This window comes from Salmo salar, chromosome 19 (genome assembly GCF_965601325.2).
Source record: "Salmo salar chromosome 19, fSalSal1, whole genome shotgun sequence".
In the NCBI taxonomy this organism is placed as follows: domain Eukaryota; kingdom Metazoa; phylum Chordata; class Actinopteri; order Salmoniformes; family Salmonidae; genus Salmo; species Salmo salar.
The window spans coordinates 12260978-12274106 of NC_138309.1; the positions used below are offsets into that span (position 1 = coordinate 12260978).

The 13129-nt window shown below is 40.5% G+C and overlaps 1 protein-coding gene across 1 annotated transcript in view; it reads right to left on the reverse strand.

The window, feature by feature from the left end:
- Nucleotides 1-441: 441 nt before the first annotated feature.
- fbxo15 (F-box protein 15) overlaps nucleotides 442-13129 on the reverse strand; it is a 30550-nt gene continuing 17862 nt past the window's right edge. Inside the window, exons 6-12 of the mRNA XM_014157193.3 lie at nucleotides 5209-5409; nucleotides 4890-5019; nucleotides 4520-4602; nucleotides 3276-3421; nucleotides 2701-2825; nucleotides 2366-2524; nucleotides 442-2242 (exon numbers count right to left, since the gene is read on the reverse strand). Coding sequence (XP_014012668.2) covers nucleotides 2132-2242; nucleotides 2366-2524; nucleotides 2701-2825; nucleotides 3276-3421; nucleotides 4520-4602; nucleotides 4890-5019; nucleotides 5209-5409 — 955 coding nt within the window. The 3' untranslated portion in view covers nucleotides 442-2131. The remainder of the gene's footprint in view (nucleotides 2243-2365; nucleotides 2525-2700; nucleotides 2826-3275; nucleotides 3422-4519; nucleotides 4603-4889; nucleotides 5020-5208; nucleotides 5410-13129) is intronic.

Sequence of the window (13129 nt, forward strand, 5' to 3'; positions counted from 1 at the left end):
TGTTTTTTATTTTGCATAGTCCCTTATTCACAATTTGACAAGCACTTGATAATGCCTCGAAGTTCACAGTGGCATTCCCTTTGTGGCCGTAATGCACCCTAAAAAAAATCCATGCCTTTTGCATCCCGGAGTGTTGCGTTGTGCCCTTCTTCCTGAGTGTGCTGCGCAATCCGATGCGTCTCTCACTCATACGGCTCTCCGTCACGTGATTGGGTCTTTCTCACAGGCTACAAGTTAAGGCAGACACATCAGGGACAGAACTGCGCGTGTCCTTATCCAATTCCGAGGTGCATACTGAAAATATTGGATGACCTGTCCAAATGTACTTTTCGTCAGCCAACAAGATAAGTAGGCTTAACGGAGAGCAAAAGCACTAGCCTATGTCAATCTACCCTCTTATTAAGTTCTAATTATCAGAGTAAGAACACGACGGACACTATGAAAGTTTAAACCAAGTTTATTAATCCCAGAGTATCGAACAGCTGTACCGACAAAGACATGGTTCCACCAGTGGTGGTATACATACCCCACTTTGGGTGGAGTCTCCTTCTCGCTAAACATTGTATCTTTATTGCTAGGCAGGAAACTAAGTGATACGAGCAATAAACTGTTCCTTCCCCCTTAACGTGACCTGACCTGGACACCCTGCATCGCTAATTCATGGCTCTCTCGCCTTATCAATGGCGGCCACATGTGATCGTTTTCCCTACACTCAGTACATTCCCAGTTTAATTGCACCCACCATATACCTTCCTCCTACAGATAACCATTAACTTCTGGTGTAGACCCTAGACTATGGCACCCCTCATGTCTCTAGCATAACAAATGATTAATAATATTCAAAGTTTATAAATCCAAACCCATCACCCCCATAGTACAAAAGTCGACCTATTCTATTCTGTGGAAGAAATAAATATTCCAAACATAGTCTGGGACAGTTGTGGGATGCGATAGATCCCAAATGAATACAACCACTAACATCCCCAAAATATTTTTATGCAATGTGGCTGATGCAACAGATCAGCACTTTTAGCTTAAAATGTTGATAAACTATTAGGCTATTTCTTCACATTATATGTGCAGCAATGCGCACATGGTAGTAGGCTATAAGCACAAATGTTCCATTAGCGGAAAACACCATTATCAAAAGTGACCACAGATGCAGTTATGCATGTAATATTATTATAAAGATGCATTTTTATGGTGAAAATTATCTTCCCCAAACTTGAAACTCACACGCTGCTTCTATAATAATAATGGTCAGGGGCCAGTTAGGCTCTACACAGCTGATTAATGTGCTTAATTTAAAAAAGTTTTTGGGCAACTTTAGTTGTGATACAAACCTTATTAAAACATACAGGCCTGTATGCTAGGCTACATGAGGTGTGCGACTACGATTCCAACATAGGGGGCATCATTCACAAGTGATAATTTAGAATTCACAAGTGATAGGCTAATATTGTCACCCATCAGACTATTCTTGATTTAATCTTGTCTTTACATATACTAAATAATATATATGTTTGACATTTGTTTTGATTTAGAATGGACCATTATCATGCACCTGTATCGAAATGGGCAGCAGGAAAAAATACATGTTATCTATGCACTTAAATAGTGAAAGGAGGACGCTTTTCCCCGTGGTTTATTTTCAATATAAGCAATGTGCTTAATATTAATAAAGTTGAGAAATAAATATAGTCGGCCTAGCTTATAGAAAGCTGATGGGATCATCCTCTTTTTATTAGCTGTTATCTCCCGCAATTGCATAGCCTATAGAAATGTTGTGTAACATGAGCTGATGGGCTCTCATGAAGTGTTTGATTAGATTTTTGAATATATTTGCATTGATGTCAGAGTGATTAGAGAGACAATAGAGTGCTGAGTACCAGGCAGTTAGCAAGTTTGGTAGGCTACTAATGACCAGCAGTAGCATCAGAGCTTGGAGATGCCTAATTACAGTGACTAAACGGTCACGTGGAATTTGACTGCCTTCATGACTCGTGACTGCCAGTGTGGCGGTAATATGGTTACCAGAACAGCTCTAGGCATAGGGAAATGTACCTAAAAAACTAGGCAGAGATCATATAGTACAAACTTACAGTACCCACTCCCTAAACAGTCAGTAGCCTTAGTAGGCACGCCCAAAGTGCTGGTTGACTTTGACTGTGCTGATGTAGACAACCAGATTAATAAGGAAGAACTGTCTCTGTTCCTCCAGCAGCACCACGTCCATCTGTACCTACACACAATCATATGAAATAATATAATACATAAATTATCATTATTATTCACTTTGGTAGAGAAACAAAAGTCACGGCTGCATCTGCCAATGACTGATAATTGAATAACGCTAAAAACACACCTTTCCCTCTGCATCCTGGTACTTGATCAGGAAGTGCTGGCCCTGGTAGTCATAGGAGAAAGGCTCCTCATTGGCCAGCACCATGGAGACAGGCGTGCTGACACACCAGAAGGGTATCTGGGACTCTTCCAGCAGGGTCAGGCTCATCATGCAGCAGTTCTACACACAGAGAGAGGAGAGAAGAGAGAAAAACACAGACAAATGCTGCTTTAGCTAAAAATCAGTGATGATGGTTTATGCCATCTGTTATTTCATTGCTATGTCAACGTTAGGTAGGCCTTATGACAGGTGGTTGCTGTAAATTAAACAAGTGAGTCAGTGTTCCTTTCCTGTACCTTCACAGTCCCCTCCAGAGCATCAGACCTCCAGGGCAGGCTGACCCTGGCAGAGAGAGGGGTCTGCCGAGACTGGTTACTCCTGATGATGGCATTCAGCTGGATGAAACCTTCATGGATCTGACCTGGATAACCACAAGGACCAAATCAAGACATCAACAACAGCCTATGGTCAAGTAGCTGTGTAGAGCAACTACAAGGCAGAGGAATGAAGACTTGACTCAGTAACTCGAGCGAGGGCACACAGTACTGTAGGAAGTTTCAGTACAGACTTGATATTAAACAGTGTCACTAAGCTAAAAACAACCCAGCTCTATCATTCTCCTCAGGAGCCCAGGCTTCTCACCTTCTGTTTGAACGCCTGGGGAAGTTCTCCTCAGTAAGAAGCTACAAAGGGGGTAGAGTACGGTGTCTAGATGGAAAATGAACGCCAGCGCTTCCATTCAAATGCAAAATCCAACACTTAAGTTCGCCAGACTTCCAATAGACGAGTCAATGAGACGAGATTTGGAAGAACGGCCATGCGAGACTATGATAACCCTAACCCTGAGCCCTGTGGACAGTGGTTTGTTAACCTTTCCGGCAGAAGAGCTGAGGGAAGTGGCCAGACATGATCTCCGTCACAGTGTTGTGGAGGGTAATGTGTAGCGTGTAACCATGGAGACCGTAGTTTGGGTCCACGTCGTCAAAAAGAGGCCTGTTCTCTGGAATGGTGTAGGGGCTGGGAGAAAAAGTGATAGAGAGATGAGAGACAGAGACACAGACCGAGAGAGAGAATTAATGTAAAACAAAGGCCTATAGGACCATTCCCACCTGTCACCAGGAGAGGGAGTTAGCACACCATCTGCAAGTCTACAGCTCTGTCACATCAACCCACAGAACCAACGTAGAGGCAGTGTGCAGTTGGCACAAATCATCTTAGACATTTTTTATTTTATTCGGATCCCCATTAGCTGTTGATGCAGCAGCTATTCTTCCTGGGGTCCACACAAAACATGACAAAATACAGACTACTAATAAAAAAAGAACAGCAACAGAAATATAAAACAAACAAAAAAAATCATGGGAGTGTGTGTGTCTCTTCACAGTCCGCATTGTTCCTTGAGTTGTTGTTTTATATGTTTTATTTCCAATTTATTTTATTTCTTGCCTTGAGTTACTTTGCTCTATACAGTACCGTGCGTTTCCCAGTCGCTGTTCTGACTTGGGTGAAGAGACCCCTGACTGCGTGTCTTGTGGAGTATGTATGGGTTTTTGAGCTGTGTTTTAACTGACTGAACAGACAATTCGGTACATTCCTCCCGTCAATCTCTCCTCCACTCTGTGCCAGGAGAGACTGTCACGCATGTTACTGACATTGGCCCTAAGTGTACATTTGCGGGCCAGAAGAAGTGACTGATTGTGTGCCATTAGTTAACCATTGTCAACAGCTGAACTCAAATTGGTTTATAGATGTTAAATATTGAAATTGACTATTTTCTTGACCCTCAAGAGTTTGAGAGTAGAGTGCCTAGAGTACACTTGGCAATGGGAACTGCCATAATGTAAACAACAACACAAGCATTATATAGAAACTAACAGACTAATGTACTTAACAAATAAGCAGGAAAAATAATATATGAATAATGTATAACTCCGGGTTAAATAGTGGAACAAAGAATCTGACCCTTAGTCATGTTAGGGGACATCGGTCTTCAAAGACACTTTGAAACAGCCAGCGGGCCATCTGTGGATAATAAAGCTATGGAAAAAGGTGAATAAAGAGAGTTGTGGATGGCCTGGACCCAGGTGGGGGTGGGGGAAGCCAGGGGCTGCATACCAAACAGACGAGCCCAGGAGACTCCTTTCCAACAGCCTGTGGTAGTGGAAGGTGGCCATCACAAAGGCTATGGACGACTGGCCCTGTGGTGAGAAACGGGCAATAGACGTCATCATTATTCAATCATTAAGATCATATTATTCCTCCTAATCATCCTCCTCTTCCTGATCATCATCATCATAATTATTATCATCAGGGAATAGAGAAACACCATTATTACTCAATATCTTCCTTCCCCTTCGAATTATCCTCATCATCATTGGGGAATAGACCAATACCATCATTATCACCCTCATTATCGTTCTCCTCTTCCATCATTATCAGCAACAAATCAACTCATCATCAGCACATACTGTGAATGTTGGCCTACCCTCCAGATGCCGATGATGATGCCTGGCGACAGCAGCACCAACTTGACCAGTCTGTCTCCACCAATCACCTGGCTGCTCTTAGAGATGGTGTCAATATCCAACTGAGCCATCAGAGACCTCCAGCCTGGCCTGAAGGGTGGAGGTGACAGAGGGGACAGAGGGGGGAGGGGAGAGGGCAGATGAAAAACAAGAGCTCTTTTCACTCAAAGGACCAAAACCTCCCAAATATGATTTGATATTGGATGGCTAGAAGGATGGGTGGTAGGAGATGGAGGGAACAAGAAAGAAATGGTGAGGAGGGAAAGAAAGCAAACTCACTTGATGATGCTGGGACATTTGAGAGGAACTCTCTTGACACCGTGAAGCTGTACGGTAGAGAGTTGGTGGAAGGCGGGCCATGAACCATTGGTCCAGCACAATGTCACTGACGAGTCACTGTAGTAGGTGTGGCTCTGCTCAAAAGTCCCCTCACAGACCGACCTGTCACACACTGTGATCTCCCAGGCCACACACTGCTCTCTGAAACAGAGGACAAGAGAGGAGAACAATTTAATGAAGTGATTTTCATACATTTTAGTAGTTTTCAATAGGGTATGTAGCCAAATCAAAGTTTATTGGTCAAGTGCACATGGTGCAGTGAAATGCTTACTTGCTAACCCTCCTTCTCAACAATGCAGTACAATATCAATCAAGAATAAAATACAAAATAGAGAAGTCCAAACATAACAAGTAATAAAAAGTAGAAGGACAAAAATAAATAAAAAGTTATGAGAAGTACAGTATGTACATAATAGAATATACAAAGCATGATTCAGTGTCAAGTCACTAAATCTCGAGTCTGAGTTCCTAGCATTCCAGTCCAAGTCCGAGTCCCTTGTTAGTAGTCAAAGCTACATTTTGTAACGTAGAAAGTTGGATAAATGACTGTTTTGAACAGCCATCTGACATTTTCTGTTGTAGCTATAATGTTGAATAATGCAAGGGAGAGAGACTCTGACATCAAAGTCACTACTGGTTGAGTCTGAGTCCAAGTCATCACTGGTCGAGTCTGAGTCGAATCACGAGTCAAGAAAATCGTGACTTGGGTCCGAGTCAAGTCCGAATCTTGGACTCAATTACTACAACAATGATTTGATTTCTAAAATTGTCAAATTATGATGACTGTTTCTGTATATGTTGTTCTGACTATGTCAGTATTACTTAATGGAAAACATATCTATCTTTTTGTAAACTGTTTGTGACTGAGCCCATACAATGTAAGCAAAATAAATTCCCACTCTACCCTCATTGTTCAATAAAGCATTTAAAGGAAGAAACCAACCAATGTGTTTTTGGCTATTGAAATCACAGCATTGACAATGACCCACTAAAACCAAAATTACTTCCAGATAGCTGAAATTAAATTGCATGTATTAGGATACATTTCTGACCCAGTTCTTTCTACAAACACAGCCCAGGGATACCCCCACATGATGATGCATCCTGTGTCTGCTGGCAGCAGTCCCATCATCCAACATAAATTAAATAACAGAATAAAACGAAGAACCTGAACAGCCAGGAAGCCCTGGGGAGCCCTGGGAGAATTCCATTGACTGTGTTGTTTTGTTCGTCTGACTGTTGTCATATGAAATTATCATTACCTGGGTAAATCGCAACCTCCTGCATGGCAAGAACCCACAGGTCTCCAGAGGTAGTAGTCTGGGCAGGTGGGGATGTAGGGAGGGGTGGGGGTTCAAGTCATTTATTTAAACAGAAACACAATTATTTCTCCATATGCCGCAGCCACTGCCATGGAACTCAGAAATGAAGTGCCAGCGTTGCTTCTAATCAGAGGAAAAAAAATAATAAAATAAAACAGAGCTTAAAACAGCAGAGGAAATGCTAAGTGAGCTTTCACCCGTGTGTGTTTTTAATCGGTATTCCCCATAGCAGGGATCGCATTTCAGACAGAAACTCCCTCCCTGCGCTTTAATATAACAGAGGAGAAAAACAAATGGAAGCGGAGTGATCTCAGATTGTTCTGAAAACATTTCTGTAGTTAGAAACAGATAAGATTAGCATTCCTACATTTTGTTGAAATAGAATTTGATCTGAGAAATTAAGCTAATTGATTGCACCCAAATTGAAACAGCACCATCTAGTGGTCAAAATCTGGTAATATCAGGATGTAGGATGTGACAACTTCAATGACAAATTTCTCTGAATAGAGGAATAAATAAATAAATAAATAAATAAACTGAGAATACAGTACATAGGATGAAGAAACAATACTCAGAACCGCAACTCCATACTACCCGTCAGACATAGAGAACTGATACTATATAGTCATTGTTGGGGTGGGATTGGTGTTGGGTGTGGGGCGTGGGGTGGGTCCCTGGGTGGCTTTTGACCATGTCTTTAGATTCTTCATGTCTTACTCATTGTTAGAAAAAAAAGTTTGGTCCAAATCTGATGTTAGGTACTATATATTTATTGATTATGGCCAATCTGGATGCAATCCTTTATCGTAATTTCTCAGATCAAATTATATTTCAACTAAATAATGTTGCAGGGACAATTTCAGAACAATCTGAGATGGTGGGAGTCGAAATCCTCTTTCTTGTGCTTATTGAGGTGCAACGACCAAGGCATTTTATATTTGGAGGCTCGTATCATCTCCATTAGGGGTGTGCCGACATGGCCATAGTCGTATTCGTAATTGGATCCGTAAATTGACAGTTGATAGTCAGATTGGATATGCCTGAATAGATGTTGTCAAAATACCTAAATAGATGTTGTCAAAATACCTATCTCCCTGCATGTTTATAGACCAAAAAACTGCAGATTAGGAGTAGCACGCGGAGGGATGTCTGTGTATCCTAAACTTGCAGTGGGCAGACAAGCTTGCTGTCACTTAGTCAGCCTGTGCAGTTCACATTTTTTCCCTACCGGCTTGTTAGATATTATGCACATTGATAGCTTGGGAGGCTAACAAACGTCCTCGCCATTTGATTTATCATAACAGCAGGCTAACACGAGGCAGCAGCAATCTAAATGATCAGACCAAAAACAAGTGATCGGATTCAGGTGAAGTTATGAAGAGAATTGAGTGAACTGAGAAATACACCTTCGCTCTATCCAATCAAAGCAGCAGGATCAATGTACAGCACACCCTTCTCTTTACAAACAACTCAACTGGCTAGTTTGCCTATTTAGTCCACGTAGTACCTCGCACTGGATTGAAAGACGCACGCTGGCACCCGAAAATACCTTTACTCGTTTGTCTGACTATTCGGCACAACCCTAATCCCCATGCTTTAACCTGAAGCCCGAATAACAGCGAAGTGCTTCAAAATACACAGTTTTTAACTTGGCAGAGAGAATATGAGATTACCTTGACAGCGCTGAATGAAGCCTGGAAATCCCACAGTGTTATAGCTATGTAAATACTAGGGATGCACGATATAAAAATCTGTGAACATATTGGAAATCGGCCAATATTAGCTAAAAATGTCAACATCAGTATCGGCCCGATGTCTAGTTTAAAGCCGATGCGCAAAACCGATGTCAAAGCTGACGTGCATACCTATATAAACGTAGGTACATTACGTAATAACGCCATGTAAAATTTTGCCCTACACGTGCAACACAGCATTCCTAACCTAGCCCACAATGTCTGCTGTGTGGATCGAGCAGTCATCAAGTCGAGCAGTTATTTGAAAGGGTAAAAAAATTTCAGCAAGACAACTCATTGCCCTTGAAAATCAGCCGTTCTCTGTCGTGGGAGATGTTGGCTTTTGTCGACTGGTTGAGCACCGGTACACATGTTGCCCTACTGGAGTTACACAGTAATAGAGTCACTGCTATCACCTTCACGACATACTATGGAACGCCGTTTGGGTCTTTGCGTGTCAAAAAAGGTAACGTCAAATAACACTATTTAAAGCGTTAAATAAGCTTTTAATTTGACACGTCAAATAACACAGTTCTATTATAGAATGTTGTGTTTCATGAATTTGCACGTGCAAGCCAAGCGCCACCACTACTATCAGTAGCACTGTCAAAGCTGTACAAAAAAAGTCTTCAAACAAGCAAACACTGGCCACGAACAATGTGTTTACAATACCGCATTGGTAATAAAGCATTATTTGTTTGGCTGCAACTTCTGGGGTAGCTAGCTTTAGCTTGGTACCTAGCTAGCACCAATACAACCAGCTTTAAAACAATGACCAGTAGAAACTGCAGTCATTTTCATTATTCTTAGCAATGATTTAGGAATCCTTGTGAGTAAGTATTAGCTAGGTAGCCACTTGTTGTTCACCTATTGAAATTGAACTTCAGTTCATGAAAATAAATAGCTAGCCAGCTACTTAACCCTGTTGCCCAAAGCTAATGTTATAAGCAGCCAGCTAGCTTCATCTGGCTAGTGATGCTCGACAAGACCGGGTTATGTGTTGTGATGCTAGCCACAATAAGGATTAGGCACAATAGTGGAATTTGCCATCAAAATAAAAGTACCTTTGTGAAAGTGATGCAGAAGGTTACATTTGGTGGAATCATGCTATATTTAGACTAGATCATTTAAACAAGGTTGGAATGTGAAGCAATGAAATGGGGTAACAGTCTACTCAATACCCACAATATATTTTTTTCCCAACGTCTTCCTCAGAGTTAACAGACTCCAAAACATCCACGCAGTATTGCTTTTCCTTGGGAAATAAACATAGGTTGACAATAAATGTGGCTAAATTCACAGTTGTTTCAGAGTCCCGCAATAAGAGCTACGAGGCTAATGTTCTCTGGGTGTCACGGAGTAGACTGATACCCCATGTCATTAATCCACAATCCATAGGTAAGGCTGTACAGTGAAATAAGTATGCCCCCAATGCAATTCTAAAGTATAATACATCCAGTGTGATTTCAACTGATTTTTGTCAAATTAACAAAATGTCTTTTGTTGATTTTATATAACATTCCAACCTCGTTAGCATGATCTAGTCAATAATGGCATAATTCGACTATTTGTATTCATTTGCATCACTGTCAATAACACATTTTTATTTTGAAGGCTAACCGCAAAGTCCACTATTGTGGCTAATCCTTATTGTGGCTAGCTTCACATAGATGGGTCTGACCACCATTAATCAAATAAGAACTGTCTTATAAAATTAGGGTTATTTTAGATGAAGACACCTAGCTATATAATTAGCTATCTATATAATTTGCTAGCTATATAATTAGCTAGCTAACTATAGCTACTGAAACAGATTGTCGTTTTGCTATGTTTTTGGGGGAAGAACATTCTTTGCATCCATGAGCTAGCTAGCTTTTGTTTTATGACCAGTAGGTGCATGAGATAACTTTACCAGCATCATAGCATACGTATTGATGAATCGTTGTGACAGGTCCTGATTGGTCAACAAGCTTATTTAAATAGCAGACCCAAATGGCATTCCATAGTATGAGAAACGACTGAACAAATGAACAACAAAACAGCACAGCAAGTAAGCGAAAGAAATAGGCTTTGATTATGTTTTACTGGTAATGTGGACATACGTAAATACCAACAAAATAACTTTTTGGTCAGTGTGGTGTGTGTGTGTGTAACCTTTATTTAACTAGGCAAGTCAGTTAAAAACAAATTCTTATTTACAATGACGGCCTACACAGGCCAAACCCGGATGATCCTGGACCAATTGTGCACCGCCCTATTCACGGCCGGATGTGATACAGCCTGGATTCGAACCAGGGACTGTAGTGACACCTCTTGCACTGAGATGCAGTGCCTTTGACCGCTGCGTCCATGTGTGTGTTTTAACTATTTAACTGTACTAGAATGCTTAAAAGGCTGCTACAATGTCAGGTTTTTTTGGCAAGGAAAATATCAGTTATCGGTATTGGCCAAAAATGTCATATCGGTGCAAGCATAGAAAATAGTAGCCAAATAACTGGTTGATGTGTAATAAGTTCTTAAAGACCCAGTGCAGTCAAAAATGTGATTTTTGTTTGTGTTTTATATATATTTCCACACTATGAGGTTGAATAATCCTGTGAAGTTGTGAAAATTATGATAATGCCCCTTTTTTGTAAGAGCTGTTTAACCTCACTAGGGTAGGGGGCAGCATTCGGAATTTTGGATGAAAAGCGTGCCCAGAGTAAACTGCCTGCTACTCAGGTCCAGAAGCTAGGATATGCATATAATTGGTAGATTTCAATAGAAAAACACTCTAAAGTTTCCAAAACTGTTAAAATTTCCAAAACTGTTAAAATAATGTCTGTGAGTGTAACAGAACTGATATGGCAGGCGAAAACCTGAGGAAAATCCACCCTGGAAGTGTCTTTATTTTGAAATGCCTGTTTTTCTATTGAAAGCCTATCCACCATACAAAGTCTTATGACGCAGTTCACGATTCCTATGGCTTCCACTACATGTGGCCAGTCTTTAGGCATTGTTTCAGGCTTTTACTCTGAAAAATGAGGGAGAAACACCACATTCAATGAGAGGACAGTGGAAATTTCCAGACATGAGTCCAGCGCGTGACTGGGAGCGCGTGACCGGGAGTGCACCTTTCTTGTTTCTCCTTTTCTATTGACGAAGCTATTGTCCGGTTGAAATATGATCGATTATTTATGACAAAAACAACCTGAGGATTAATTATAAACATCATTTGACATGTTTCTACGAACTTTTATGGTACTTTTTCATTTTTTGTCTGCATGCTGTGACCACGCTTTGTTCCAATGGATTACTGAACAAAACGCACAAACAAAACAGGTTTTTGGATATAAAGAGGGAATTTATCGAACAAAACGAACATTTATTGTGTAACATGGAGTCTTGGAAGTGCTACCATATGAAGATCATCAAAGGTAAGTGATACATTTTATTGCTATTTTTGACTTTTGTTACTCCTCTTCTTGGCTGCTAACTGTTTGTAATGATTTGTCTGCTGGGCGCTGTTCTCAGATAATCGCATGGTTTGCTTTCGCCGTAAAGAGTTTTTGAAATCTGTCACAGCGGTTGGATTAACAAGAAGTTTATCTTTAAGCTGGTGTATAACATTTGTATCTTTTATGCATGTTTATTATGAGAATTTCTGTTTTGTTGATTATCACGCTCTGCAATTTCACCGGATGTTGTTTGAGACAGTGGATTACTGAACAAAACAAGCTAACAAAACTGAGTTTTTTGGATATAAAGAGGGACTTGATCGAACAAAACAAACATTTATTGGGTAACTGGGAGACTTGTGAGTGTAAGCATATGAAGATTATCAAAGGTAAGTGATTCATTTTAATCGCTATTTCTGACTTTTGTTACTCGTCTACTTGGCTGGTTACTGTTTGTAATGATTTGTCTGCTGGGCGCTGTTCTCAGATAATTGCATGGTTTGCTTTCGCCGTAAAGTATTTTTGAAATCTGACACCGTGGTTGGATTAACAAGAAGTTAATCTTTAAACCGATGTATAACACTTGCATGTTTCATGAATTTTTATAATGAGTATTTCCTGTTTTTGAATTTGTCGCTCTGCAATTTCACTGGATGTTGGCCAGGTGGGACGGTAGCATCCCACAGCCCCTAGAGAGGTTAAAAAGACTGCCTGAAATTGCAGCCTGTTTTGGTGGGACGGAGTTTTGGCCTGCCTGGTGATGCAGTAAATTAGTTAATACCGATAAGAAAGAGAATTCCAAACCGCTCAGCCAATAACAGCTAGTTTTCAGTTTTCCCCTCCTCACTCAAAACACTCCCAGACAGTCCTAGCAACATTTTTGCTTGAGAAATTACTCTTTGCTAAGCCTAAGCAATTTTTGTTTTTAAAGCAATCACAGTAAGGTACCGTTAAACTTCCCTTAATAGCCTTGGCGTTTATTTGCTTAAATCACTCTACACAAGAGCCGATTATTAGAGACAGGCTTCTATTTTCTTAAATCACACAGCTTTTGCTCATTTGCATAGTTAAAACTGCAATATGTAACTTTCTGGGTGACCTGACCAAATTCGCATAGATCTATAACACATTTTTAGCATTCTCATTGAAAGCAAGTCTAAGAAGTGGTAGATCTGTTCTATGTATTTTTATGCTTCTATGTTTAAGTTTAGTTTTACTTCGATTTTGTACACCAGCTTCAAACAGCTGAAAATACAACATTTTTGGTTATGGAAAATATATTTCAGTAGTTTAGATGGTACAATGATTCTACACTATACTTCCTTGTTTTGTCACAAACAGAAATTAGGCAAACTATTAGATTTTTTGC